At 47.1% G+C, this 26,884-nt stretch overlaps 1 protein-coding gene across 2 annotated transcripts; it reads left to right on the plus strand.

Annotated features, from left to right (window-relative positions):
• The first annotated feature begins 2,348 nt into the window (after positions 1–2,348).
• On the plus strand, positions 2,349–26,884 carry DNAI2 (dynein axonemal intermediate chain 2). Of its 2 annotated transcripts, none has more exons than XM_075347902.1 (14): positions 2,349–2,438; positions 10,235–10,422; positions 15,599–15,760; positions 16,370–16,491; positions 17,146–17,288; positions 17,385–17,498; positions 21,377–21,516; positions 21,797–21,919; positions 22,166–22,389; positions 22,821–22,956; positions 24,420–24,566; positions 24,860–25,096; positions 26,501–26,539; positions 26,793–26,884. In XM_075347902.1, the coding sequence occupies exons 2-14, from the start codon at positions 10,240–10,242 to the stop codon at positions 26,796–26,798; spliced, it is 1,776 nt and encodes a 591-aa protein (XP_075204017.1). In that variant the 5' UTR covers positions 2,349–2,438; positions 10,235–10,239; the 3' UTR covers positions 26,799–26,884. The 2 variants fall into 2 exon arrangements, with proteins under 2 accessions (XP_075204017.1, XP_075204018.1); XM_075347903.1 differs by having other exon boundaries at positions 2,431–2,514.

Consider the following 26,884-nt stretch of genomic DNA (forward strand, 5'->3'; position numbering starts at 1 on the left):
CCTCTAGCTCCAGCCCACACTCCTCTCCAAACTGAACTCCAAACTCATCTGCTTGTTTTCCTCCCCGGGCTGTCTGGACCCCTGGGTGGGCATGTTCCAACCGCCTGGTCACACCCACTGGTGTGTCTGTCTGTCCCTAAGGGGGGTGACTAGGGTTTACTGGTCGGCTGTGTGTTTCCTAGTGAGGGAAGGTGTTATGCGGGGGCCTATTTGTGACTACCTGGTTTTGCCAGGGCGTCACATATCCTGACACCTTTCTACCATAGCTGCGATGCTCTGCGTATCCTGACACCTTTCTATCATGGCTGTGATGCTCTGCGTGTCCTGACACCTTTCTACCGTAGCTGCGATCCTCTGCAGATCCTGACACCTTTCTATCATAGCTGCGATGCTCTGCAGATCCTGACACCTTTCTATCATGGCTGTGATGCTCTGCGTGTCCTGACATCTTTCTACCATAGCTGCGATCCTCTGCAGATCCTGACACCTTTCTATCATAGCTGCGATGCTCTGCAGATCCTGACACCTTTCTATCATGGCTGTGATGCTCTGCATGTCCTGACACCTTTCTACCATAGCTGCGATCCTCTGCAGATCCTGACACCTTTCTATCATAGCTGCGATGCTCTGCGTATCCTGACACCTTTCTATCATGGCTGTGATGCTCTGCGTGTCCTGACACCTTTCTACCATAGCTGCGATCCTCTGCAGATCCTGACACCTTTCTATCATAGCTGCGATGCTCTGCAGATCCTGACACCTTTCTATCATAGCTGCGATGCTCTGCATGTCCTGACATCTTTCTATCACAGCTGCAATGCTCTGTGTGTCCTGACACCTTTCTATCATAGCTGTGATCCTCTGCAGATCCTGACACCTTTCTATCATAGCTGCGATGCTCTGCATGTCCTGACACCTTTCTATCATGGCTGCGATGCTCTGCAGGTCCTGACACCTTTCTATCATAGCTGTGATCCTCTGCAGATCCTGACACCTTTCTATCATAGCTGCGATGCTCTGCATGTCCTGACACCTTTCTATCATGGCTGCGATGCTCTGTGGATCCTGACACCTTTCTATCATGGCTGCGATCCTCTGCAGATCCTGACTCCTTTCTATCATAGCTGCGATGCTCTGCATGTCCTGACATCTTTCTATCATAGCTGTGATGCTCTGCAGATCCTGACACCTTTCTATCATAGCTGCGATGCTCTGCAGAGCCTAACACCTTTCTACCATAGCTGCGATGCTCTGCAGATCCGGACATCTTTCTATCATAGCTGAGATGCTCTGCAGATCCTGACACCTTTCTATCATAGCTGAGATGCTCTGCAGATCCTGACTCCTTTCTATCATAGCTGCGATGCTCTGCAGATCCTGACACCTTTCTATCATAGCTGTGATGCTCTGCAGATCCTGACACCTTTCTATCATAGCTGTGATGCTCTGCAGATCCTGACACCTTTCTATCATAGCTGCGATGCTCTGCGTGTCCTGACACCTTTCTATCATAGCTGCGATGCTCTGCAGATCCTGACACCTTTCTATCATAGCTGCGATGCTCTGCGTGTCCTGACACCTTTCTATCATAGCTGCGATGCTCTGCAGATCCTGACACCTTTCTATCATAGCTGTGATGCTCTGCAGATCCTGACACCTTTCTATCATAGCTGCGATGCTCTGCAGATCCTGACACCTTTCTATCATAGCTGCGATGCTCTGCGTGTCCTGACACCTTTCTATCATAGCTGCGATGCTCTGTGTGTCCTGACACCTTTCTATCATAGCTGCGATGCTCTGCAGATCCTGACACCTTTCTATCATAGCTGCGATGCTCTGTGTGTCCTGACACCTTTCTGTCATAGCTGCGATGCTCTGCATGTCCTGACACCTTTCTACCATGGCTGCGATGCTCTGCAGATCCTCACACTCCTGCCTCCTCTGAGCTGGCGCGGTTTTGCTCACACTGCACAGACTGATCTCTTCCTTCACTGTCCCGGGAATTATTCTATACCGTGTCGCACTAGGTAAATCTGATCCCAAAAATAAAACTTTCCCGAAATCTGATAATTCTCCATTTTCAATGTAATCCCTGAGATGTGTGCAGATCTGCTGCCATCTAGCGGTTACCTGTAAAGCTACATCTAGCGCAGAAAACACACTCGGTGAAGACTCCTCAAAGTCATAAATCGTTAATCCCGTTATGAATCTCCTCCTTTCTCTGCTAATTCTTCGGGTGATATCTTCTATTTTGCTTTCGTTTTGCAAAGTACCCTTCCTCGACTGCCCGCATTCAAAATGGCGCTTGTGGGAGCGGAAGTTTTTCCTGAGCATGCGCGTTAGCGTTCATAAGCAATTCCTGTGTATACGTTGCTAGGAGACTGTAAACAACTATACTAGTGGGTCGTCTTGGGAACAAAATACGTATCAGAGCGGAGGTAATGGAGGTCGTGGGGTATTAATGACTCGTTTATGTAATTAGCTGCTGGTTTCCAGTCTGATTCTCCATAGCAGGTAGTGTAAGAGTCTTGCATGGTGGAACTAGAAGTATCAGCAAGGTTTTTTTTTTACAGATAGATGTAGTTGTCAGCTTCTCTTTACCTCTTGCTTCACAAGGGTCATGGGCAGAAAGGTGACATGGGGGAAATATTCAGTGATCACATGATCAGCACAGATCATGCTGTGATTTTAGTTTTTGCAGGACCCCTGTGCCCCCCGCACCCCTCTTCTCTTTCTATTTTTTCCTTCTTCCCTTCCCAGACGTATAACTTATTTGTTTTATTCAAATTTTTCAGTGTCCAGTACTGTAGGTCAGGGCTTGTATTTATCCGGTACGAGCTGCAGGTTTTATCATCACAATTTTATTATTCTTTATTTATTGCATTTTTCAGTTATTAGTTGTGTTTTTTTGTTTTGTTTTTGTTTTTTTCTACATTTATGTACATTCTGGGAAAAAGCAGGGCGTGAAATGAACAATTGTATATATTTTTAGTTACACACACACACACGTAAAACTTGTAAAAAATACTTTTAAAAATTAATTGTTTTATTAAATTAACATTTAATTGAATACTATTTTTTATATTAAATTAAATATATTTATTATTAATGAATGATAAAAAAATTACATATGCACATAAACACATGCATCATAGATACACACACACACACACACACTGTATATATATATATATATATATATATATATATATATATAGATAGATAGATATAGATATATCTCTCTCTCTCTATATATATATATATATATATATATATATATATATATATATATATATATATATGTATATATATATATATATACTAGAAGGTGGCCCGATTCTACGCATCGGGTATTCTAGAATTTACGTATTGTGTATTTCATGTATGATTTTTGTTATCTATATATATAATTGCCTTATTCTGTCTGTCTGTCTGTCTGTCTGTCATGCTCCGAAATTGTGTCCTTACGGTGACACAAAGCTGATTGGCCGCTGGGCTCGCCATGGCCCCGCCCCCCCACACGGATTGGCCTCTCGCCCCGGCTCTCTGCAGGCCCCGCCCCCCTCACGCAATGCACGCTCGCTCTGGCCCAACTGACACGGAGCCCCGATTCCCAGGTGAGTACACACACACACATCAGATCACACTCACTCTCACACTCACTCTCACACACACCTCACACATCACAACATGCTGGGATATCTCTTGCTTCTACACCGGCTCCGTCAGGATCCCAGCAGCGCCAGACATAACCTTGCGATGCTGGGATCTTCACGGAGGCCGTGAAAGCTGGTAACCATTATACACATCGGGTAACTAAGGTCCCTTAGTTACCCGATGTGTATCATAGTTACCAGTGTACACCGGCTCACACTCACTCTCATACACACCTCACACACACATCACATCGCATCCACACATCAAGGTCCTGCAGCGGCGGAAAATACAGACACATAACAGCACACACATAACAGCACACACATAACAGCACACACATACACACACACAAATCAGATCACACTCACTCACACACACACATCACATCGCATCCACATACTCACAACATCCTGGGATATCGCTTGCTTCTCGGCGGCGATACTGTGCTGTTGTGATCTTCCAGGACCTGCCGGAGGATCACATGGCCAGAAGCATGTGATATCCCCGGATGTTGTGAGTATAAGCGCGTATGTGCGATATCGTCAGTGTCTGTGTGTGTGAGTGTATGCGATCGGGTGTGTGTGAGTGGATGCGATCGGGTGTGTGTGAGTGGGTGCGATCGGGTGTGTGAGTGTCGGCAGAGGAGCACGGCGTGCTGGAGGAGGCTGGGAGCAGAGAGGCTGATCATGGGGAAGGCTGGGAGGAGAGAGGCTGATGCTGGGGGAGGCTGGGAGGGGGAGGCTGGGACGAGGGAGGCTGATGCTGGTGGAGGCTGATGCTTGGGGAGGCTGATGCTGGGGGAGGCTGGAAGGAGAGAGGCTAATGCTGGTGGAGGCTGATGCTTGGGGAGGCTGATGCTGGGGGAGACTGGGAGGGGAAGGCTGATGCTGAGGGAGGCTGGGAGGAAGGAGGCTGGGAGGAGAGAGGCTGATCCTGGGGAAGGCTGGGAACGGGAGGCTGATGCTGAGGGAGGCTGGAAGGAGAGAGGCTGATGCTGGGGGAGGCTGGAAGGAGAGAGGCTGATGCTGGTGGAGGCTGATGCTTGGGGAGGCTGATGCTGGGGGAGACTGGGAGCGGAAGGCTGATGCTGAGGGAGGCTGGGAGAGGGAGGCTGGGAGGAAGGAGGCTGGGAGGAGAGAGGCTGATCCTGGGGAAGGCTGGGAAGGGGAGGCTGATGCTGGGGGAGGCTGGAAGGAGAGAGGCTGGAAGGAGAGAGGCTGGAAGGAGAGAGGCTGATGCTGGTGGAGGCTGATGCATGGGGAGGCTGATGCTGGGGGAGACTGGGAGCAGAAGGCTGATGCTGAGGGAGGCTGGGAGGAAGGAGGCTGGGAGGAAGGAGGCTGGGAGGAGAGAGGCTGATCCTGGGGAAGGCTGGGAAGGGGAGGCTGATGCTGAGGGAAGCTGGAAGGAGAGAGGCTGATGCTGGGGGAGGCTGGAAGGAGAGAGGCTGAGGCTGGGAGGAGAGAGGCTGATGCTGGGGAAGGCTGATGCTGAGGGAGGCTGGGAGGGGAAAGCTGATGCTGGGGAAGGCTGGGAGGACGGAGGCTGGGAGGAGAGAGGCTGATCCTGGGGAAGGCTGGGAGAGGGAGGCTGATGCTGGAGGAGGCTGGAAGGAGAGAGGCTGATGCTGGCGGAGGCTGATGCTGGGGAGGCTGGGAGAGGGAGGCTGATGCTGAGGGAGGCTGGGAGGAGGGAGGCTGGGAGAGGTAGGCTGAGAGAAGAGAGGCTGATGCACACACACACACACACACACACACACGCGCGCGCACTGCACAACACACCACACACACACACACACACACTGGGAACCACAAACAACTTCCCTACACAGACACCCACACACACAGACAACGCTGCACACACACAACACCCAACACACAAACACCGCGGCACACACAAATATACGCACATACCGCACAACACACACATTGCACAAAACATACCTCCCCCCAAAACACACCACACACACACACAAACCGCGCAACACACACACAACGCTCCACAAACAACGCAACACACGCAACACACATACAACACCGCTCTCACCCCCCGTCACACCCAGACAACACCCAGAACATGTACAGCGCCTACACAAACACTTGGTAACTACAGACAACAACATCTCTCTATATATATATATATATATAACAAAAATCATACATGAAATACACAATACGTAAATTCTAGAATACCCGATGCGTAGAATCGGGCCACCTTCTAGTATATATATATATAGAGAGATGTTGTTGTCTGTAGTTACCAAGTGTTTGTGTAGGCGCTGTACATGTTCTGGGTGTTGTCTGGGTGTGACGGGGGGTGAGAGCGGTGTTGTATGTGTGTTGCGTGTGTTGCGTTGTTTGTGGAGCGTTGTGTGTGTGTTGCGCGGTTTGTGTGTGTGTGTGGTGTGTTTTGGGGGGAGGTATGTTTTGTGCAATGTGTGTGTTGTGCGGTATGTGCGTATATTTGTGTGTGCCGCGGTGTTTGTGTGTTGGGTGTTGTGTGTGTGCAGCGTTGTCTGTGTGTGTGGGTGTCTGTGTAGGGCAGTTGTTTGTGGTTCCCAGTGTGTGTGTGTGTGTGTGTGTGTGGTGTGTTGTGCAGTGCGCGCGCGTGTGTGTGTGTGTGTGTGTGTGTGCATCAGCCTCTCTTCTCTCAGCCTACCTCTCCCAGCCTCCCTCCTCCCAGCCTCCCCAGCATCAGCCTCCGCCAGCATCAGCCTCTCTCCTTCCAGCCTCCTCCAGCATCAGCCTCCCTCTCCCAGCCTTCCCCAGGATCAGCCTCTCTCCTCCCAGCCTCTGTCCTCCCAGCCTTCCCCAGCATCAGCTTTCCCCTCCCAGCCTCCCTCAGCATCAGCCTTCCCCAGCATCAGCCTCTCTCCTCCCAGCCTCAGCCTCTCTCCTTCCAGCCTCCCCCAGCATCAGCCTCTCTCCTTCCAGCTTCCCTCAGCATCAGCCTCCCCTTCCCAGCCTTCCCCAGGATCAGCCTCTCTCCTCCCAGCCTCCTTCCTCCCAGCCTCCTTCCTCCCAGCCTCCCTCAGCATCAGCCTTCTGCTCCCAGTCTCCCCCAGCATCAGCCTCCCCATGCATCAGCCTCCACCAGCATCAGCCTCTCTCCTTCCAGCCTCTCTCCTTCCAGCCTCCCCCAGCATCAGCCTCCCCTTCCCAGCCTTCCCCAGGATCAGCCTCTCTCCTCCCAGCCTCCTTCCTCCCAGCCTCCCTCTCCCAGCCTCCCTCAGCATCAGCCTTCCGCTCCCAGTCTCCCCCAGCATCAGCCTCCCCAAGCATCAGCCTCCACCAGCATCAGCCTCTCTCCTTCCAGCCTCCCCCAGCATCAGCCTCTCTCCTTCCAGCCTCCCTCAGCATCAGCCTCCCGTTCCCAGCCTTCCCCAGGATCAGCCTCTCTCCTCCCAGCCTCCTTCCTCCCAGCCTCCCTCAGCATCAGCCTTCCCCTCCCAGTCTCCCCCAGCATCAGCCTCCCCAAGCATCAGCCTCCACCAGCATTAGCCTCTCTCCTTCCAGCCTCCCCCAGCATCAGCCTCCCCAAGCATCAGCCTCCACCAGCATCAGCCTCCCTCGTCCCAGCCTCCCCCTCCCAGCCTCCCCCAGCATCAGCCTCTCTCCTCCCAGCCTTCCCCATGATCAGCCTCTCTGCTCCCAGCCTCCTCCAGCACGCCGTGCTCCTCTGCCGACACTCACACACCCGATCGCACCCACTCACACACACACGATCGCATCCACTCACACACACCCGATCGCATACACTCACACACACAGACACTGACGATATCGCACATACGCGCTTATACTCACAACATCCGGGGATATCACATGCTTCTGGCCATGTGATCCTCCGGCAGGTCCTGGAAGATCACAACAGCACAGTATCGCCGCCGAGAAGCAAGCGATATCCCAGGATGTTGTGAGTATGTGGATGCGATGTGATGTGTGTGTGTGAGTGAGTGTGATCTGATTTGTGTGTGTGTGTATGTGTGTGCTGTTATGTGTGTGCTGTTATGTGTCTGTATTTTCCGCCGCTGCAGGACCTTGATGTGTGGATGCGATGTGATGTGTGTGTGAGGTGTGTATGAGAGTGAGTGTGAGCCGGTGTACACTGGTAACTATGATACACATCGGGTAACTAAGGGACCTTAGTTACCCGATGTGTATAATGGTTACCAGCTTTCACGGCCTCCGTGAAGATCCCAGCATCGCAAGGTTATGTCTGGCGCTGCTGGGATCCTGACGGAGCCGGTGTAGAAGCAAGCGATATCCCAGGATGTTGTGATGTGTGAGGTGTGTGTGAGAGTGAGTGTGAGAGTGAGTGTGATCTGATGTGTGTGTGTGTACTCACCTGGGAATCGGGGCTCCGTGTCAGTTGGGCCAGAGCGAGCGTGCATTGCGTGAGGGGGGCGGGGCCTGCAGAGAGCCGGGGCGAGAGGCCAATCCGTGTGGGGGGGCGGGGCCATGGCGAGCCCAGCGGCCAATCAGCTTTGTGTCACCGTAAGGACACAATTTCGGAGCATGACAGACAGACAGACAGATAGACAGACAGACAGACAGACAGAATAAGGCAATTATATATATAGATTTTATTAAATACATGTTTATAATATAATAATAGAATTACATATGCACACACATATATACATTATAGACACATTTTTTTTTTTATTAAATACATCTAATAATGAAATAAATCACATGCACACACACATACACTATGGATACACACACACAGACACACACACACACACACACATATATATATATATATATATATATATTACTTATTTTTTCATTTTCCCATTAAATACATTTATTTAATTTAACTAAAAAATTACATTTTCAATTGTCCGCTGGGGGGGTCGAACCTGCAATCACATGATCGATGGTGGCCAATAAGTTATCAATCTCCAGTGACATCCAGCCACAGGTGTACAAACATGGCAGACCTCAGGACCTTCAGTAGCTGCCATAAGTGCCCTGCAATCATAATGATGCACTTTGGAGGGGATTTCACCCATTTTCTACCTCCTAAAGGCTGCTGTCCTTATTGACAGCAGCATCGAAAGGTTTTTAGAGGGAATCTGTCACAAGGTTTTTTCCACCTAATCTGAGAGCAGCATAATGTAGGGGCAGAGATCCTGATTTCAGCGATGTATCACTTGACTGCTTAGTGTAGTTTTGATAATGTAACTGTTTAATCAGCAGTGATTATCATTACAGGACTACTTGGCGTGCTGCAGGTAGTCCGGCATATTCATGAGCTCTGTATAACTGCTGGTTTATCAAAATGAGTAAGTGACACATCGCTGGAATCAGGGTCTCTGTCTCTACATTAAGCTGCTATCAGATGGGAGAGCAAAAACCTAGTGACAGATTCCCTTTAAAGGGAATCCACACAGAATAACTGTACAAACCAAGCACAGGCACTGGTGCATCACGCTGTGACTAATCCTTTAAGTGCACCCTCCTACCTGCTGGTTTTCTCTCCCCCCTTTCTTCTTTGATTGATGGCTCTGGCTTCATAGAACAGAGATGGTTGGAGATAGATGGAAAGCAAGTAAGAGGGAGATGGATTTAAATGATTGGCTCCGCCATGATGCACAAGCGCCTCTGCTTTGTTTGTACAGTCATTCTGTGCTGACAGTCTCTTTAGCTGCCACGATCTGTGTCATACACCCAGCGCCCACATTATATGGAGCAGGTCCAGCTCCTGAGCCCGCCGCAGTACACATGGGGGACATCACAAATTGAAAACTGGGCCCAGTGGTTCCTCTGCCACTGTGGACCCTGGCACGTGCCCTGTAGTCCTTAGGTGGGATTTTCTGAAGTTTTGTTGATTTTTTTTTTTAAGGTAGTCACTCAGCTTTTCAAGACTAGGCTGACCAGTGACCTGTTTCTCGCGTCTGTGTAGGTGCAGAATTAAAGGGTTTCTTCCCATCTTTATAAATGGATATTGTCAGATAGAGCCAAGCAGTTTTGCAATTTACTGCTTATTTTTTTCAATTTGTAGCTGTTCTTGAGATATGAACACTTTCCTTTTGTTTACGGCTTGTTGCCTTGGAGACCGACCACTACAGGCACTTTAGTATTGAGCTTGTAAGCGCTGTTTTGAAGCTGACCAGAATCGGTGAAGCGCACTATTAACTCCTGATTGCGGCCAGGTGCAGCACAGTGCTTAGAATCTACACAGCAGTGGTGGTCGGTCTCCTAGGTAACGAGCCATAAACAGAAGAAACGTTTATATTTGAAGAACAGGTGCTTCTTCTGTAAGCAATATCTGACAATATCCATCCATGAAGATGGGAGTAACCCTTTAAGAAGAGCTGCCATAATAATTGGCAGTTAGTATGGCCGCCATTGCAAATATAAAAAAATGACCAGCACATCCAGTAGGTGTGAATAGGTGCATTCTGAATGTTCAGCATGCCCCTGTTCACACCTATTGGATGTGCTGGTCAGCCTTTTATATTTAAATCACACTGAGGCCGTCACCCAGTTTTCCCAGAACCAGCTATATCTAAGAAGACAGAAGAGGGCGGCTCTTATCAATGTATATCTGCTTTCCTCCCCTCCAGGCATCATGGAGATCGTATACGTCTACACGCGGAAACGCAGCGAATTTGGCCGACAATGCAACTTTTCGGATCGGCCAGCAGAATTACACGTGGATATACTGCCCGACCCCTCACAGGCACTGAACTTCATAGAGAGGAACCCGTGTGACATGGGCATCCAGTGCGCCCATGACATGTCCGAGCACGAGGTAAGACGTAAGCGCAGGATTCCAGGACTGATTGTGTCTGATTTATATGGTGTCATACTCCTCTAAGCCTGCAGGGGTCACTGCTGATGTGTGAAACGTGTGGACAATCGGCCAACGAGGGGACACTCGTACACATCAGAGAACCTAGCAAAAGGTGTCCTCTGCAAGGCAGCGTCGGCACTAGCACTAGTGCCTATAAAATAGTGCCGAATCGGACCTGTGTAATGTTCCCCATATAGTGGATACCATGGCCTATAAGTCTCCTTACAATGCCATATCACTGTTCACAAGGAGACACATTACTCCTTAAATCCCAGCCAAAGGCTTATCATATAGCCAAATCAGATCTCTAGCTTTCCCCTGATGAGGGGCACCACCCCGAAACACGTATTTGCAAATACAGATTCTTGTTTGATTTTTACACTAAGGCCTAAGCCACACGGCATGAAAATCTGTGTGAGTGGAGTGCGATAAAAAAATCGCATTCCACTCGGACCAATATTAGCCTGTGTGTCAGCGCACATGAGCGATTAATTTCTCAGCCCTAATCAGACTGAGAAAACAATTACAGCATGCTGCGACTGTAATGCGTTCCTGGTTTCTCAAGTCTATGGGATGAGAAAAAAAAATTCGCACTGCACTCGCGGTACACCGGTGTACCGCGAGTGCAGTGCGAGAATGGCAATAGCCAGCTACGGAGGAGAGTGTGAGATAAATCCCTCGCTCTCCTCCTCCTTGACGGCTCTCCGATTCGCAGCACCGGCCCGCCCCTCCTCCGTGCCGGCCCTCCCCTCTGCAGCACTGGCCCGCCCCTCTCCGTGCCTGCCCCTTCCCCTCCATAGCACTGGCCCGCCCCTCCTCCGTGCCGGCCCGCCCCCACAGCTGAGGTTCGCTCATACAATCGGACCTCAGTTGCAGGGACACTCGCCTGAAAATCGTCTCTGCCAGCGTGAGCCGAGTGTCATGCGAGGGGATCGTAGTAATCCCCGTGTGGCCCTGACCTAAGTCATATGACAAGGCTCATTAAAGGGGTGGTTCACCCATATTTATTATTTGCTAGATCGATATTATATTGAGAAACAATGTTTCTCTCACCTTATGTTGGCAATACTTCCTGTGAGTGGCGCTATTGCAGACCGCTGTTCCCCATCACCTGATTCCCGGGCTCCGTGATCTCGGGGATCCGGTGATGTCACATCAAGTTTCTGATCAAGTGACATTACCGCTGCCGGCTGCAGTCTCCGTGAGTGATTGGCTGTGGGCAGTGTTTCACCGCTCAGCACAGCCCAGCATCTCCCTGCTCCCTCCTCCCTCACAGCAAAGCACTGCAAGCAGGAGACACGCCGGGCTGTGCTGAGCAGTGAAACACCGCCTACAGCCAATCACTCAAGGAGACCGGCCGTGGTGATGTCACGTGATCAGGAACTTGACGTGACGTCACGGAGCCCGGGGGTCAGGCGATGGGGGAACAGCGGTCTGCAATAGCGCCTCTCACAGGCATTATTGCCAATATAAGGTATTTGAGAGAAACATAGTATCAATCTAGCAAATAATAAATATGGGTGCACCACTTCTTTAAAGTGTCGATATTGACTTGTAGGATTGCTACTTCCAATAGGTGGCGCTGGAGTTCAACTCTTCTTTGTGTTCAAGAGGCAGTTGGTATACCATATAATAGTACCAGCCATAATGCCCATCTAATATTGCCACTATAGTGGACGTGTAAGTGTCAGGCCTAGTGCTCATACAATAGTGCCAGCCTCAGTGACTTTATAACAGTACTTGCTGTAATGGCCGCATAACAGTTTTTCTCTTATGTGAAAAAAAACTGATGTGTGAATGAGGCCTTAGTGTGAGCCATGAAACCTGACAATCTGCCTCCCCCTACATTGACGCGTTTCTCAGTCCGTGGCTCCTCGTTTGTGTCGCCCCTTTCTGGTGCCCATTTGAAGACCACAGGGTGAGCTGAGCTCCCGGGGGCTGTACGTGCCGCGGTGTTATACCAGGATCACATCACTGGGTATATGATCGCCAGCGACACATACTAATCCCAGTCACCATACATCACAGCCATCTCTCCTGGATGCCACCTCGAGCAGCTGGCAGCCTGACTATACCCAATGCCAGGGGGACGAGATTAGAGCATGACGGGTATAAATCAAGCCAAGCGCTACGTAATTGATTGGAAAAAGCAATTCCACTAAACACTCATTAGCGATGTTAATGGGTTAATCATGTCCCACTTATTAAGTAGTTACCGCTAATTACGCTGCCGAGACTTTCCTTAGTTGGCAGAAATCTCAGAGCGATCGGTTTTCTGTTTACCCGCGCTGAGATTAATGGGGGCACGGAGCAGGCACCTCTGTGGTGAAGGCGGGATGGACTCTTAGTATGATGCATCGGGGTCCAAACCCAACCAGGGGCCACATCTGCAGGTTCCTCTTGAATGTTTTTGACCCCCCCATCGAAAAATGTAACTATAGGTTTAAAAAAGAAGAAACCAAGCATACAGTGATCATCTTCTGCAGGGGACCACCAGGAGATGGTTTTCATCTTCCCACAGGGTCTGGACAGGTACCGGTCCTCCTTGTGGAGATCCAGGAATCTTTAGGGTGCAGCTACCTGTAGGTATCACTGTAGACGGCTTCTTTCTGGAGGAGAGCTCATATGCATATCATCTCAACGGGATATAACATTTATCACCTACGTGTGGGGGCCCCATGTCACCTTAAATGGAGCAGTGGTGTGCATGACCACCGCTCTATTCACTTCTGTGGGAAACCACCTCTCCATTCACATCCATAGGAGTGACAGTACACATGTCAGACCACCCCTCCATTGACTTCTATTGGAGTGAGTGCATGTATGAGACCATCACTCCATTCACTTCTATCACTGCTATAGAAGTGAATGAAGAGGTGATCTCACACACACTCCTATGGATGTGAATGGAGGGGTGGTCTCCAATAAACACTATCATCCCTATAGAAGTGAATGGAGGGGTGGTCTCCCATAGACACTATCATCCCTATAGAAGTGAATGGAGGGGTGGTCTCCCATAAACACTATCATCCCTATAGAAGTGAATGGAGGGGTAGTCTCCCATAAACATTATCATCCCTTTAGAAGTGAATGGAGGGGTAGTCTCCCATAAACACTATCATCCCTATAGAAGTGAATGGAGGGGTAGTCTCCCATAAACATTATCATCCCTTTAGAAGTGAATGGAGGGGTGGTCTCCAATAAACACTATCATCCCTATAGAAGTGAATGGAGGGGTGGCCTCCCATGTGCACTGTCACTCCTGTTGAAGTTAATGGAGGGGTGGTCGAACTTAAACACTATCCTTTCTATAAAAGTGAATGGAGGGGTGCTTTCACATGTGCAGTCTTATTCCCATAGAAATTAATCGAGGAGGTCACTCCTATAGAAGTGAATGCAGGGGTGGTCTCACAAGCACACTATAATTTCTATAGACATGAATGGAGGGGTGGCTTCACATGTGCACTGCCACTCCCATAGAAGTGAATGGAGGGGTGGTCTCACATGTGCACTATCACTCCTATAGACGTAAATGGAGAGGTAGTCTCCCAAAAGCACTATAACACCTATAGATGTGAACGGAGTGGTGCTCTCCCATCAGCACTATCACTCCCATAGAAGTGAATGGACAGGCGGTTTGACATGTGCACTGTCACTCCTATGGACATGAATGGGATGGTCTCCCATAAGCACTTTTATTCCTACAGAAGAGAATTTAGGGGTGGTCTCACATGCGCACTATCACTCCTATGTTTGTACATAAATGGAGAGATGGTCTCTGAAAAGCACTTTAAATGGAGAGGTGGTCTCACATGTGCAGTATCACTCATATGAATGGAGAGATGGTCACTCATAAGCACTATCACTCTTATAGAAGTGAATAGAGGGATGGTCTTATGCACATTATCATTTCTATAGAAGTGAATGGAGGGCTATTCTCTCATAGGTGCTATCACTCCTATAGAAGTGAATGGAGGGGTGATCTCACATGTGTACTGTCAACTCCATAGAAGTGAATAGAGGAGTGGTCACTGAAAAGCACTATCACTTCTACAGAAGTGAATAGAGGAGTGGTCTCCCATAAGCACTTTCACTCATATAGAACTGAATAGAGGGGTGGTCTCACACGTGCACTATCACTCCTATAGAAATGAATGAAGGGGTGATCTCTCACATGCACTCACTCCCATAGACATGAAAGGAGGAATTGTCTCACGCACATTCGCTTCCATAGAAGTTAATGGAGGAGTGTTCTCACATGGACACTCTCACTCTATAGACATTAATGGAGGTGTGGTCCCACAAGTACACTCTCATTCCTATAGCAGTTAATGGTGGTGTGGTCTCATGTGAACCCTCATTCACAATGAAGATAATGAAGGAGAGGTCTCACATGTGCACTCTTATTCCCATAGAAGTGAATAGAGGGGTAGTCTCACACGCACTGTCACTGCCATAGAGGTGAGGTCTCTCATAAGCACTATTATTTCTATAGAAGTGAATTGAGGTGTGTTCTCACACATACACTATCACTCCCATGGAAGTGAATGGCGGTGAGGTCTTCTATAAGCACTATCATTCCCGCAGAAGCGAACGGAGGGGTGGTCTCTCTTGCGCACTCACTTGTGCACTATCACTCCTATACAGGTGAATGAAGGGGAGGTCTCATACGCGTACTATCACTCCCATAAAGTGAAGGGAGGAGTGGTATCTGATGTACACTATCACTCCAATAGAAGTGAATGGGGGGTGGTCTCCTATAAGCACTGTCACATTCATAGAAGTTAGTGGAAGGGTGGTTCACACGTGTACCGTCACTCCCATAGAAGTGAATGGAGGGGTGGTCTCACATACAATAGCACTCCTATAGACCTGAATAGAGCTCTGGTCTCACATGCAATACCACTCCTATAGAGGTGAATGGAGTAGTGGTCTCACACACAATATCACTCCTATAGTGGCTAATGTAGCAGTGGTCTCACATGCAGTATCACTCCTGATAGTGGTGAATGGAGCAGTGGCCTCACACACAATATCACTCCTATGGAGGTAAATGGTGGGCTGGACTCATTTGCTCACTATCACTCTAGCACACTATTTCCGACTGACTTTCTTTATCTATTTTCCTTCATAGGTGAACACTGAAAGATTTGAAATGGAGACTCGAGGAGTTAACCATGTGGAGGGCGGCTGGCCGAAAGACATTAACCCCCAAGAAATGGAACAGACCACCCGTTACAGGAAGAAAGTGGAGAAGGATGACCATTATGTCGCCACCATCACACAGCTGGGCAGTGTAAGGGGGTCCCATCATTCACAATACATTTATTAATTAGGTGCCCCCACAGTCATTATCATCCCTGGGTAAGCCAGAATAGCGATGTTTAGGCACACGGGCCATCCTTAAGCTGGGCCGGCACCTCTCTGCTTATGTGCTTCATACTTGATCAGACTGGCAGAGCACTTTGCACTTTGGAGACCTTGGGTGGATCATGATGGCTCTACCTACCTCCAAGAATGAGCCACCATTAGACCTGGTTGCAACCCAGACCTCAAGAAAGATGGGGTAACCAAAAGGTGTTGTGTCTCCATACAAAGTCTATGGCGCTGACTAATGCACATGCGCGATAAGCTTCTCCGCTCAATGTCTCATGGCCTGAGTGACCAAGGGATCAGAGGTAATCGTTTATGTAGACTGGAAGACCCCTTTAAGAGGTTCCATCAAACTGATACTTGAGGAATGTGAATTTGAAGCTTCCTAGGTTTCCCGAATACACGATTGTAGCTGACATAACAAGAAATACATCCACCACTAATGATCTGGCTCTGTGGTTATGAGGAGCGGAGGACACGAGAGCCTTGGGTCCAGATTAACAGCTCGGCCGGTGTTATCTTGTCATCCCAGGTGATGGAGCACTGCATCAAGCAGAACAACGCCATCAATATTTATGAGGAATACTTCGAAGAAGAGGAGGAGCTGGAAGGGATGGACGAGGCGCCTTCTGCCAAGACCATTAATGTGTTCAGGTATTAGCTTAGCTAATAGACAAGCTGGAGGGGGCCGGGGGCAAGAATGTCTTAACCCTTTAGACTGAGAAGGCTCACATTGACTTATGCTGGAGACCACATCGATCATGGCTGGCATTAGCCTGCATGGCATCCAAAACTAGTACTTTGGTGCCCATCCATACCACACAAGCAGAGGTAGAATAAATCGCCTCTCCCGTAATGCTCCTCCACTAATATACCCAGAAGGGGGCAGTATCCAGGTGCTGCCCCCTTCCAATGTAAACTTTCTTATGGGGTGAAAGGTATCCTGGTACTATCATAATGACGAAAGCCCTTGTCCTCTTTGTCTGAGCCCACCTGAAGGCCAATAAGCATCCAACAGGTTATGTCTCGTATTCCAGGTGGGCCCAATTCACTTCAATGGAGCTGATCTGCAATACCAGACACAACCTGTGGACAGGAGTGGCGCTGTTTGTGGAAGAAATCAGTTGTGGGTTTTTTTCTAATCCTGGAGAGTTTTCATCTCCAGATCATTCATCTGTGGTGAAACTGCAATACTCAGCCTGCAACTATGAGGGCATGCTGGGGGATGTAGTCACGGGACGAAGAGATCTGCTGTAGATCATCCATATATACAAATATATATGATCAAGGTAACTGTTCTTTCTACAGAGACCCCAATGAGATCAAGCGCACGGCCACACACCTCTCCTGGCACCCTGATGGCAGCAGGAAGCTGGCGGTGGCATATTCCTGTCTGGAGTTCCAGAGGGCCCCCAAAGACATGAGCTATGACTCTTATATCTGGGACATTGGTGAGGAAAGTTTAATTCATACAGTTACGTAAATCCCCAACCTGCAATACCAACCGAACACGATACTCATATCTGCTGATGCCCCCTATTCTGCAGAGAACCCAAACAAGCCGGAGCTGACCCTGAAGCCCGTGTCACCGCTGGTCAGCCTGGAATACAACCCCAAGGATTCCCACATCCTGGTCGGGGGCTGCTACAATGGACAGATCAGTACGTATCATAGGGACGTCTCCATTATCTGACTGTTTAACTACTGCCCTCTAGTGGTGGCGAGAAGAATAGCAATACAAGACAGTGCTCTCTGACTGGCATCTATAAATTGCTCCCTGTTATCAGCCAGCTCAAACAAGGGAGAGGCTGATTAAGGGGTATTCAATAGTCCATGACCTCACCAGAACTGTTTTATTTCAGTGCAGTCCGTTTCTAATTTACAGTGTAGAGAAAAAATTTAAACCATCAACAAGGCAGGATAGATGCTACCAATGCTTCTATGTGTTTAGAAGTTTGATTGGATACAGGGCTCTGTCTGAAGTTAGTAATTTTATTATGTACAGTTAGGTCCAGAAATATTTGGACAGTGACACAATTTTCGCGAGTTGGGCTCTGCATGCCATCACATTGGATTTGAAATGAAACCTCTACAACAGAATTCAAGTGCAGATTGTAACGATTAATTTGAAGGTTTGAACAAAAATATCTGATAGAAATTGTAGGAATTGTACACATTTCTTTACAAACACTCCACATTTTAGGAGGTCAAAAGTAATTGGACAAATAAACCAAACCCAAACAAAATATTTTTATTTTCAATATTTTGTTGCGAATCCTTTGGAGGCAATCACTGCCTTAAGTCTGGAACCCATGGACATCACCAAACGCTGGGTTTCCTCCTTCTTAATGCTTTGCCAGGCCTTTACAGCCGCAGCCTTCAGGTCTTGCTTGTTTGTGGGTCTTTCCGTCTTAAGTCTGGATTTGAGCAAGTGAAATGCATGCTCAATTGGGTTAAGATCTGGTGATTGACTTGGCCATTGCAGAATGTTCCACTTTTTTGCACTCATGAACTCCTGGGTAGCTTTGGCTGTATGCTTGGGGTCATTGTCCATCTGTACTATGAAGCGCCGTCCGATCAACTTTGCGGCATTTGGCTAAATCTGGGCTGAAAGTATATCCCGGTACACTTCAGAATTCATCCGGCTACTCTTGTCTGCTGTTATGTCATCAATAAACACAAGTGACCCAGTGCCATTGAAAGCCATGCATGCCCATGCCATCACGTTGCCTCCACCATGTTTTACAGAGGATGTGGTGTGCCTTGGATCATGTGCCGTTCCCTTTCTTCTCCAAACTTTTTTCTTCCCATCATTCTGGTACAGGTTGATCTTGGTCTCATCTGTCCATAGAATACTTTTCCAGAACTGGGCTGCCTTCATGAGGTGTTTTTCAGCAAATTTAACTCTGGCCTGTCTATTTTTGGAATTGATGAATGGTTTGCATCTAGATGTGAACCCTTTGTATTTACTTTCATGGAGTCTTCTCTTTACTGTTGACTTAGAGACAGATACACCTACTTCACTGAGAGTGTTCTGGACTTCAGTTGATGTTGTGAACGGGTTCTTCTTCACCAAAGAAAGTATGCGGCGATCATCCACCACTGTTGTCATCCGTGGACGCCCAGGCCTTTTTGAGTTCCCAAGCTCACCAGTCAATTCCTTTTTTCTCAGAACATACCCGACTGTTGATTTTGCTACTCCAAGCATGTCTGCTATCTCTCTGATGGATTTTTTCTTTTTTTTCAGCCTCAGGATGTTGTGCTTCACCTCAATTGAGAGTTCCTTAGACCGCATGTTGTCTGGTCACAGCAACAGCTTCCAAATGCAAAACCACACACCTGTAATCAACCCCAGACCTTTTAACTACTTCATTGATTACAGGTTAACGAGGGAGACGCCTTCAGAGTTAATTGCAGCCCTTAGAGTCCCTTGTCCAATTACTTTTGGTCTCTTGAAAAAGAGGAGGCTATGCATTACAGAGCTATGATTCCTAAACCCTTTCTCCGATTTGGATGTGAAAACTCTCATATTGCAGCTGGGAGTGTGCACTTTCAGCCCATATTATATATATAATTGTATTTCTGAACATGTTTTTGTAAACAGCTAAAATAACAAAACTTGTGTCACTGTCCAAATATTTCTGGACCTAACTGTATGAGTAATATATATATATATATATATATATATACACATATATACGCACTACAGACCAAAAGTTTGGACACATCTGCTCATCTCTAGAACAACTGTTAAGAGGAGACTTTGTGCAGCAAGCCTTCATGGTAAAATAGCTGCTAGGAAACCACTGCTAAGGAGAGGAAACAAGCAGAAGAGACTTGTTTGGGGTAAAGAACACAAGGAATGGACATTAGACCAGTGGAAATCTGGGCTTTGGTCTGATAAGTCCAGATTTGAGATCTTTGGATGCAACCACCGTGTCTTTGTAGAAAAGGTGAACGGATGGACTCTACATGGCTGGTTCCCACCGTGAACCATGGAGGAGGAGGTGTGATGGTGCTTTTGCTGGTGACACTGTTGGGGATTTATGCAAAATTGAAGGCATACAGAACAAGCATGCCTACCACAGCATCTTGCAGCGGCATGCTATTCCATCCGGTTTGCGTTTAGTTGGACCATCATTTATTTTTCAACAGGACAATGACCACAAACACACCTCCAGGCTGTGTAAGGGCTATTTGACTAAGAAGGAGAGTGATGGGGTGCTACGCCAGATGACCTGGTCTCCGCAGTCACCAGACCTGAACCCAATCGAGATGGTTTGGGATGAGCTGGACCGCAGAGTGAAGGCAAAAGGGCCAACAAGTGCTAAGCATCTCGGGGAACTCCTTCAAGACTGTTGGAAGACCATTTCCGGTGACTACCTCTTAAAGCTCATCAAGAGAATGCCAAGAGTGTGCAAAGCAGTAATCAAAGCAAAAGGTGGCTACTTTGAAGAATCTAGACTATAAGACATATGTTCAGTTGTTTCACACTTTTTTAAGTATTTCATTCCACGTTTTAATTCATAGTTTTGATGCTTTCAATGTGAATCTACAATTTTCAGAGTCCTGAAAATAAAGAAAACTCTTTGAATTAGTGTGTCCAAACTTTTGGTCTGTACTAAGGATATATATATATATATATATATAAAATTAGAAAAAAACAAAAAGCCAGCACCAAATGTGCACTTCAGCACCAAACATTCCAAACCGTACTTATTATAAAAATTTTGAGATTTTTGGCAAAAAATTGCAATTTTTTGAGCTGCCTCGCCACGTCACGGCAAATCTCATTTGAGGCAGTCCTACACTAAAATATTTTTATAAAATGTGCCATACGGCCTCACATATGAATGGTAGAACTGCTCTTAGCAGCACTCACCTGGTCTATTTCAATCCCGTACCCATGACTGAGTCATGGCTGTGGGCGGGACAGGTCCAAGCAAATGCTGCATGAAGTAAAAAGCCTGTGGACAAGGCCTGATGACTTAATGTGAACAGTCACCAACCGCCAAAATCTAGACAGATGGAATACATCCCAAATTGGGGTGCATAGCAAGGTGGAGGTCAACCACCGACCAATTCAATGAAGAAAAAACAAAAAGCCAGCACCAAATGTGCACTTCAGCACCAAACATTCCAAACCGTACTTATTATAAAAATTTTGAGATTTTTGGCAAAAAATTGCAATTTCTTGAGCTGCCTCGCCACGTCACGGCAAATCTCATTTGAGGCAGTCCTACACTAAAATATTTTTATAAAATGTGCCATACGGCCTCACATATGAATTAGTGTGTCCAAACTTTTGGTCTGTACTAAGGATATATATATATATATAAAATTAGCAGCAGCTAACATGCTTGCTGATGGTTTCCACCTGATAATGCAGAGCAATACATGGCTGGATATAAGTCATTAGTCGAATTGGAGCTTTCTAGGGTCACCGCCTCTGCTCTGTGTAATTTCAGGGGTAATTAAACCAAAAACTGTTTTGGCGTGTCCGTTCTTAACACTATAATGTCCTGCTCTTGTTCTCCAGCTTACTGGGACACTCGGAAAGGAGGTCAACCTGTGGAGGTGTCTGTCATCGAACATAGTCACCGTGATCCTGTGTACAAGGTCATATGGCTGCAGTCAAAAACTGGCACTGAATGTTTCTCAACTTCCACAGACGGACAGGTGAGCGGGAGAACAACATGACCCTCTGGACTTTGCTTTCTGAGGGGTCCTTGTATAACGACTCCCCCAGAAGCTTAGTACAGTAGTATCATCATCTAGTTATAACAGCAGTGCCAAGTTACAACAGCAGCATCTTTGCTTCTCCTACTTTATGACCACATGGACCTGCTACATGGAAGGGGTTGTGATTAGCAAATAATTGTCATAATACAGTATCTAAAATGCATTGCCATAAAAAATATAACTTTATTTACTTATTATTTGTGAATTTTGGCTACAGGTCTTATGGTGGGACATACGGAAGATGAGCGAGCCAACAGAAAAGCTGATCCTAGACATCACCAAGAAAGGCAACCTTGACTTGGCTTTAGGTGGCATCTCCCTAGAGTTTGAGCCCACCATAGTAAGTGCGTAGGACTTGTAACTACATCCCCCAGGCATCACAACAATAGGCGATCACATTGGTCAGAGACTACAGTTATATACAGTAGATCAATCTAAATTGGGAGAAGGCCCAGGAGAGGCAGCAGTGCCATGTGCAGCAGCGCGCATGTCGCAGGCAGTGTGTAAACTCCGCCCGCTACAGACATGGCCGAGATGATTGGTTGGAAATAAGCCAGTTTGCTAGTTTTACTGCTTTTTATCATAGCCAACAAAGTTCATGGTTGGGACAGAACAAGGCATGGTGGTATCCTGCAACCGAAAGGCCAAGACCCCGGCTGAAAAGATTGTGTGCACTTACAGTGGTCACCATGGCCCCATCTACTCTGTACAGAGGAATCCATTTTTCCCCAAAAATTTCCTAACGGTTGGAGATTGGACGGCTCGGATTTGGTCAGAGGATTCTCGGGAGTCCTCCATCATGTGGACCAAGTAAGATAATACAAGCAGCTAACCGTTTTGATACTGAGAGTTATATACTGGTAGCAGGGTTCGGAAAACGCACAGGAGAGGCAGCAGTCTGCGCAGGGTGTAGCAGCGAGCATGTCACAGGCAATGTGTAAACTCTGTCCACTGCAGACAGTACCCCCTTTTGCTCCTGCCAGGGTGAAAACAGTTGAGAAAAGGTTGAATAATAATGGCTCATTGCCACAGTACCTAAGTAACTACAAGTGGACCTAGTACAAGTCAGATAACCCCTAGCAGAAGCCACAGTGCCCCCCCAAAAAAGCCACAGTGCCACAAGAAAAGCAACTGCACCCCTGTAATAGCCATTTTTTCCAGTAAGGCTCATAGTGTCCCCCAGTAAAAGCCACAGTACCCACAGCTTCATGGCACATACTCAGCATACCTTTCTCCTCCAGGTATCACACAAGTTACCTAACAGATGCCTCCTGGAGTCCAGTACGACCATCTGTGTTCCTGACCACCAAGATGGACGGGACTTTGGATGTTTGGGATTATTTATTTAAGCAGAACAACCCCTCACTGAGCCTGAAGGTACTGACTAAGTGGTGGGTATAAGGATGGCATGGGTATTTACTGACTAGGTGGTGGGTATAAGGAGAGCATGGGTATTTTTGGGGAATTGCCAAGTCTTTGCTGCCAACTGTTGAGTTTTCCTATTGGATGACCCCTCATACCGATGTCGCGTGTACTATCCCATTACTTTCCATGAGGATATCATCTACAGGACTGCCCTTACCTTGTATGAGAATCCTGACTGCACCCTATTCGTTAGCTACCCCTTTCTGGACACTGCACGCGAGTGTAATCCGTGGGCGGTGGATTGGAAAATTAGAGTTAACGTAGACACATCCAAGACTTGGTCTTCACAAACTTATATTAGGTGCGCCCTTTTGTAGCCTGACCTGTAAGGAAACATGCCAACCACATATAGGTCTAATCCTGTTATGTTCTGGCCCAGGACTGAGAGTCACCAGTGCTAACCACTGAGCCACCACTGAGTTCTAATAATACAGGACCCCTTTAACTGCTTTTCATGTCTCAAAATAATATAGGACTCCTTGCTGATGAGAGTCGGGAATTATAAAAACTGCTTCCACTACTACTACCATTACAATTATCACCACTACTCCTGCTATCATTGCTACTATCACTATCACTACTCATACTACCGGTACTATTACCACTACTGCTACCACTAGTACAATTACTTCTATCAGTACTATTGTCACTACTAGTCTTGTACTAAGCTATTAAGGGCCCACCAGTAACATTGATTCTGGGGGCCCGCTCTTCAGTTACTTGCAAATCAGCCATGGATGGAAGCTACCGTGTGGTTTTCTGCAGCCATTTTATATAATTTCAGCCTTTGCTTCCATAGACTAATACATAAAATGCTCTATGCTGCCTTTGTCTGCAGTATACAGTACCGTATATACAGAGCATCAAGTGTGTGCCAAGTAGGCCCATTGCTGCAGAGGGTCCCACCAGGGATTCACCAGTCCTCTTGTAGGCCAGTCCAAGCCTAACCACTACTACAACTATTACCAGTACTATTCTCACCATTACTACATACACTATTTTTACATTCAAGAGCACTAGTACTACTGATAATCATTCTACCACTAGTAATCCTTCTACTACTATAACCACTACTACTAACCCTACCACTAATAGTACCTCTATTACTACCATCACTACTACTACTTATATCCTTACTACTACTATTCCCACCAACTCGACTACTTCTATCGCCATCGCTACTGGTACCTTAATTACTGTTTGTACTTCCACTATTGATACTACTATCCCTGCTACCAGTACCCAGACTACTGATAATCACCACGCTGACTACTGTTACTACTATCCCTACAATTACTATTAATAGTACTACTACCAGCACCACTACTACTACCACCCCTACTACACACAGACTGTTGAATGAGCACAGACTCTGCCATCTGATCCACTCCTCTGAAAGTTTCTTCCTCCCGCAGGTGTGTGATGAGGCGCTCTACAGTCTCCGATTACAAGATAATGGCCGCTTCGTAGCTTGCGGCTCTAAGATGGGCCTGACAACGCTGCTGGAGCTGTCCCCTGGTCTGTGCACTTTACAGAGAAATGAGAAGAACATTGCCACTGCGGTAAGTTCAGTCATATCCTGGGTTCCAGCCTATTTCATGCTCCAGAGCTGCATTCTCAATTCTGCTGGCTTAAGAGCTGAACTCTCTTTGCATACACTGCTTGTTTTCGTGCTTTATCTTCGGGGAAGTATATACTGTAATTATCTAATGTAGAGAAAACTAACTGTGCCCCTCTGTGGAACCTGTTGACAAGCTTTCTGACTGTTTCCAGTGGTGGCCAGTAGACGATAACCACAGTGTTGCCCATTTTTGAAACTTAAAGGGGAATTCTGCTTTTACTTCTGGTATCATAGATGTTTGAGAGAGAGACCAAACGAGAGAAGATCCTGGAGGCACGGCATCGAGAGATGCGTCTGAAGGAGCGGAGCAAAGCTGAGCCGGGCAAAGAGGAGGAAACCAAGGATGATAAACCCGAGGACAACATGGAGGAGCTGATCTCCAAGGCCGAGAAGGAATTCTTCGAGATCATCGAGGCTGAGCGCAAGCGACGAGAACAGGAAGTGAAGAAACAGGAAGTGGAGGAGGGCCAGGTATTATCTGCAGGTGTTTGCATGTTCGGTCTGGATAAAAGAGCGCCATCTGCAGGCAGTCAGGCAAACAGCTGTGAAACTGCAGGTCGTGGTCGTGTCTGCCTTGTATGCCCGCCCATACATATAGGACACGCCCCCAACCAAAAGCATTTGAATCCCGAATTGTTTGAGGGGTCAGTATATATTTTGGTGATCTTACTAACAGACCCAAGACCAAAACCCCTAAACAAAAACAGATCCGAGTCCCCTAAATAAATTCAGACCACATCCCCGAAATAAAATATACAGACACCCTAAACCCATACAGACCCAAGACCATACCCTCTAAATAAATCTAGACCCCAGACCAGACCTATTAAATGAAGATAAACTTTAGAACAGACCCCTGTATACAGACCCTACACCCAATGAAAAAAGAAAAATCCTCAAAGGAGACCCCCTAAATTAATACAGATTGCCTTAAAGGGGTATTCCCATCTCCAAGATCCTATCCCAATATATAGTAGGTATAATAATAATAATAATTAATAATAATAATATTAGCAAATACCTCCAATTAGAAATGTAGTATAGTTTTCCTGATTTAACTCTAATCTCACTTACCTCATGTGCAGGGCATTGCATCTTAGGTATCCATGGTTCAACAGCAACTAACTGTCACTGTATGAGTGGTTGTAACCATGGATACCTAAGCTGCAATGCCCTGCACATGAGGTAAGCGACATAGCTAATCAGGAGAACTATACTACATTTCTAATTGGTGGTATTTTTAATAGTATTATTATTATTATTATTTCACCTACTACATATTGGGATATGATATTGGAGATGGGAATACCTCTTTAAACTCATGAAGATGCCAAGCCAGACCTTAAACTAATTACAGACCCCCCTAAAGAAATACTAAGCCCAGAGCAGACTCCCAGAAAAAATACAGACCGGACCCATAAGATAGATGATAACTGACTCATCGCTGGGGGTCCTACCACTGAGACCCCCTTTGATTGGGGGTCCTAGCCCCGCCCAACCTTCCTCACAGCAAAATGATGAGTAGGAAGATCCCAGACCTGGCATCAGGACATTTTCTGCATTAAGGAGTGCTGCACTGGCGAGGGGCAAGTATAATTTAAAGACACAGCGCCCAGGCAATTTACTTGCTTTTCCAGACATTATTAGAGCGCTGCAACGTATGACATAGAGCAGACACAACCAATCCAAACAAACTGGTCACAAAAAAAATGCTGCCCTATAGTAAGTAAGGTTGAAATAGCATTCAGCTATCCTTCTAATGTGTGTGCTGTGACGTGAAGGCTGCGATTGAGTTATTGGCCTCTGTTATCAGCCCCATCAGGTGTGTGATTGGTCGTAGTATCTCTTTAAGTCAGATGCTTTTGTCTTTTACAGGAAAAGGAAGTGTCGGAGGAGAAGGAGATACTTTCCCAGGTTAGTCCCATGTGCTGACCCTGTTTAACCATTTACTGCCTGGAACAAAAACTGATCAATAATGCTCTGATGTCTGTGCATACGGGAAAACTGACAATATGGTGACTTACTCCACTGTCCCGGACTCCTGAGTAGCAAATCTGCTTATTTATGTAGTAGAAGCTGGGTGGCAGCCCCTGTGAGGTGTAACGGCTTGGGGTGCTGTGCCCGTCTCCTGTACCCACATTAAACCCTCTCATTAATTTCTCTGCAGGCCTGATCCAGCGTATAGTGCCACAACCGAACCATGGAGGACTGCGATCATCTGACCTTATTATTTTTCTTTTATTTTTTTGTATTTTCAAT

Source organism: Anomaloglossus baeobatrachus, chromosome 5 (genome assembly GCF_048569485.1).
Source record: "Anomaloglossus baeobatrachus isolate aAnoBae1 chromosome 5, aAnoBae1.hap1, whole genome shotgun sequence".
Classification (NCBI taxonomy): Eukaryota; Metazoa; Chordata; class Amphibia; order Anura; family Aromobatidae; genus Anomaloglossus; species Anomaloglossus baeobatrachus.

Excerpts from the sequence above, each read along its gene's own strand:
- DNAI2 (XM_075347902.1), top strand. The coding sequence starts at position 10,240 with ATGGAGATCGTATACGTCTACACGCGGAAACGCAGCGAATTTGGCCGA. Across the intron at positions 22,390-22,820 it reads TCCTCCATCATGTGGACCAA|GTATCACACAAGTTACCTAA; the intron begins GTAAGATAATAC and ends TTTCTCCTCCAG. Across the intron at positions 24,567-24,859 it reads AGAAGAACATTGCCACTGCG|ATGTTTGAGAGAGAGACCAA; the intron begins GTAAGTTCAGTC and ends CTGGTATCATAG.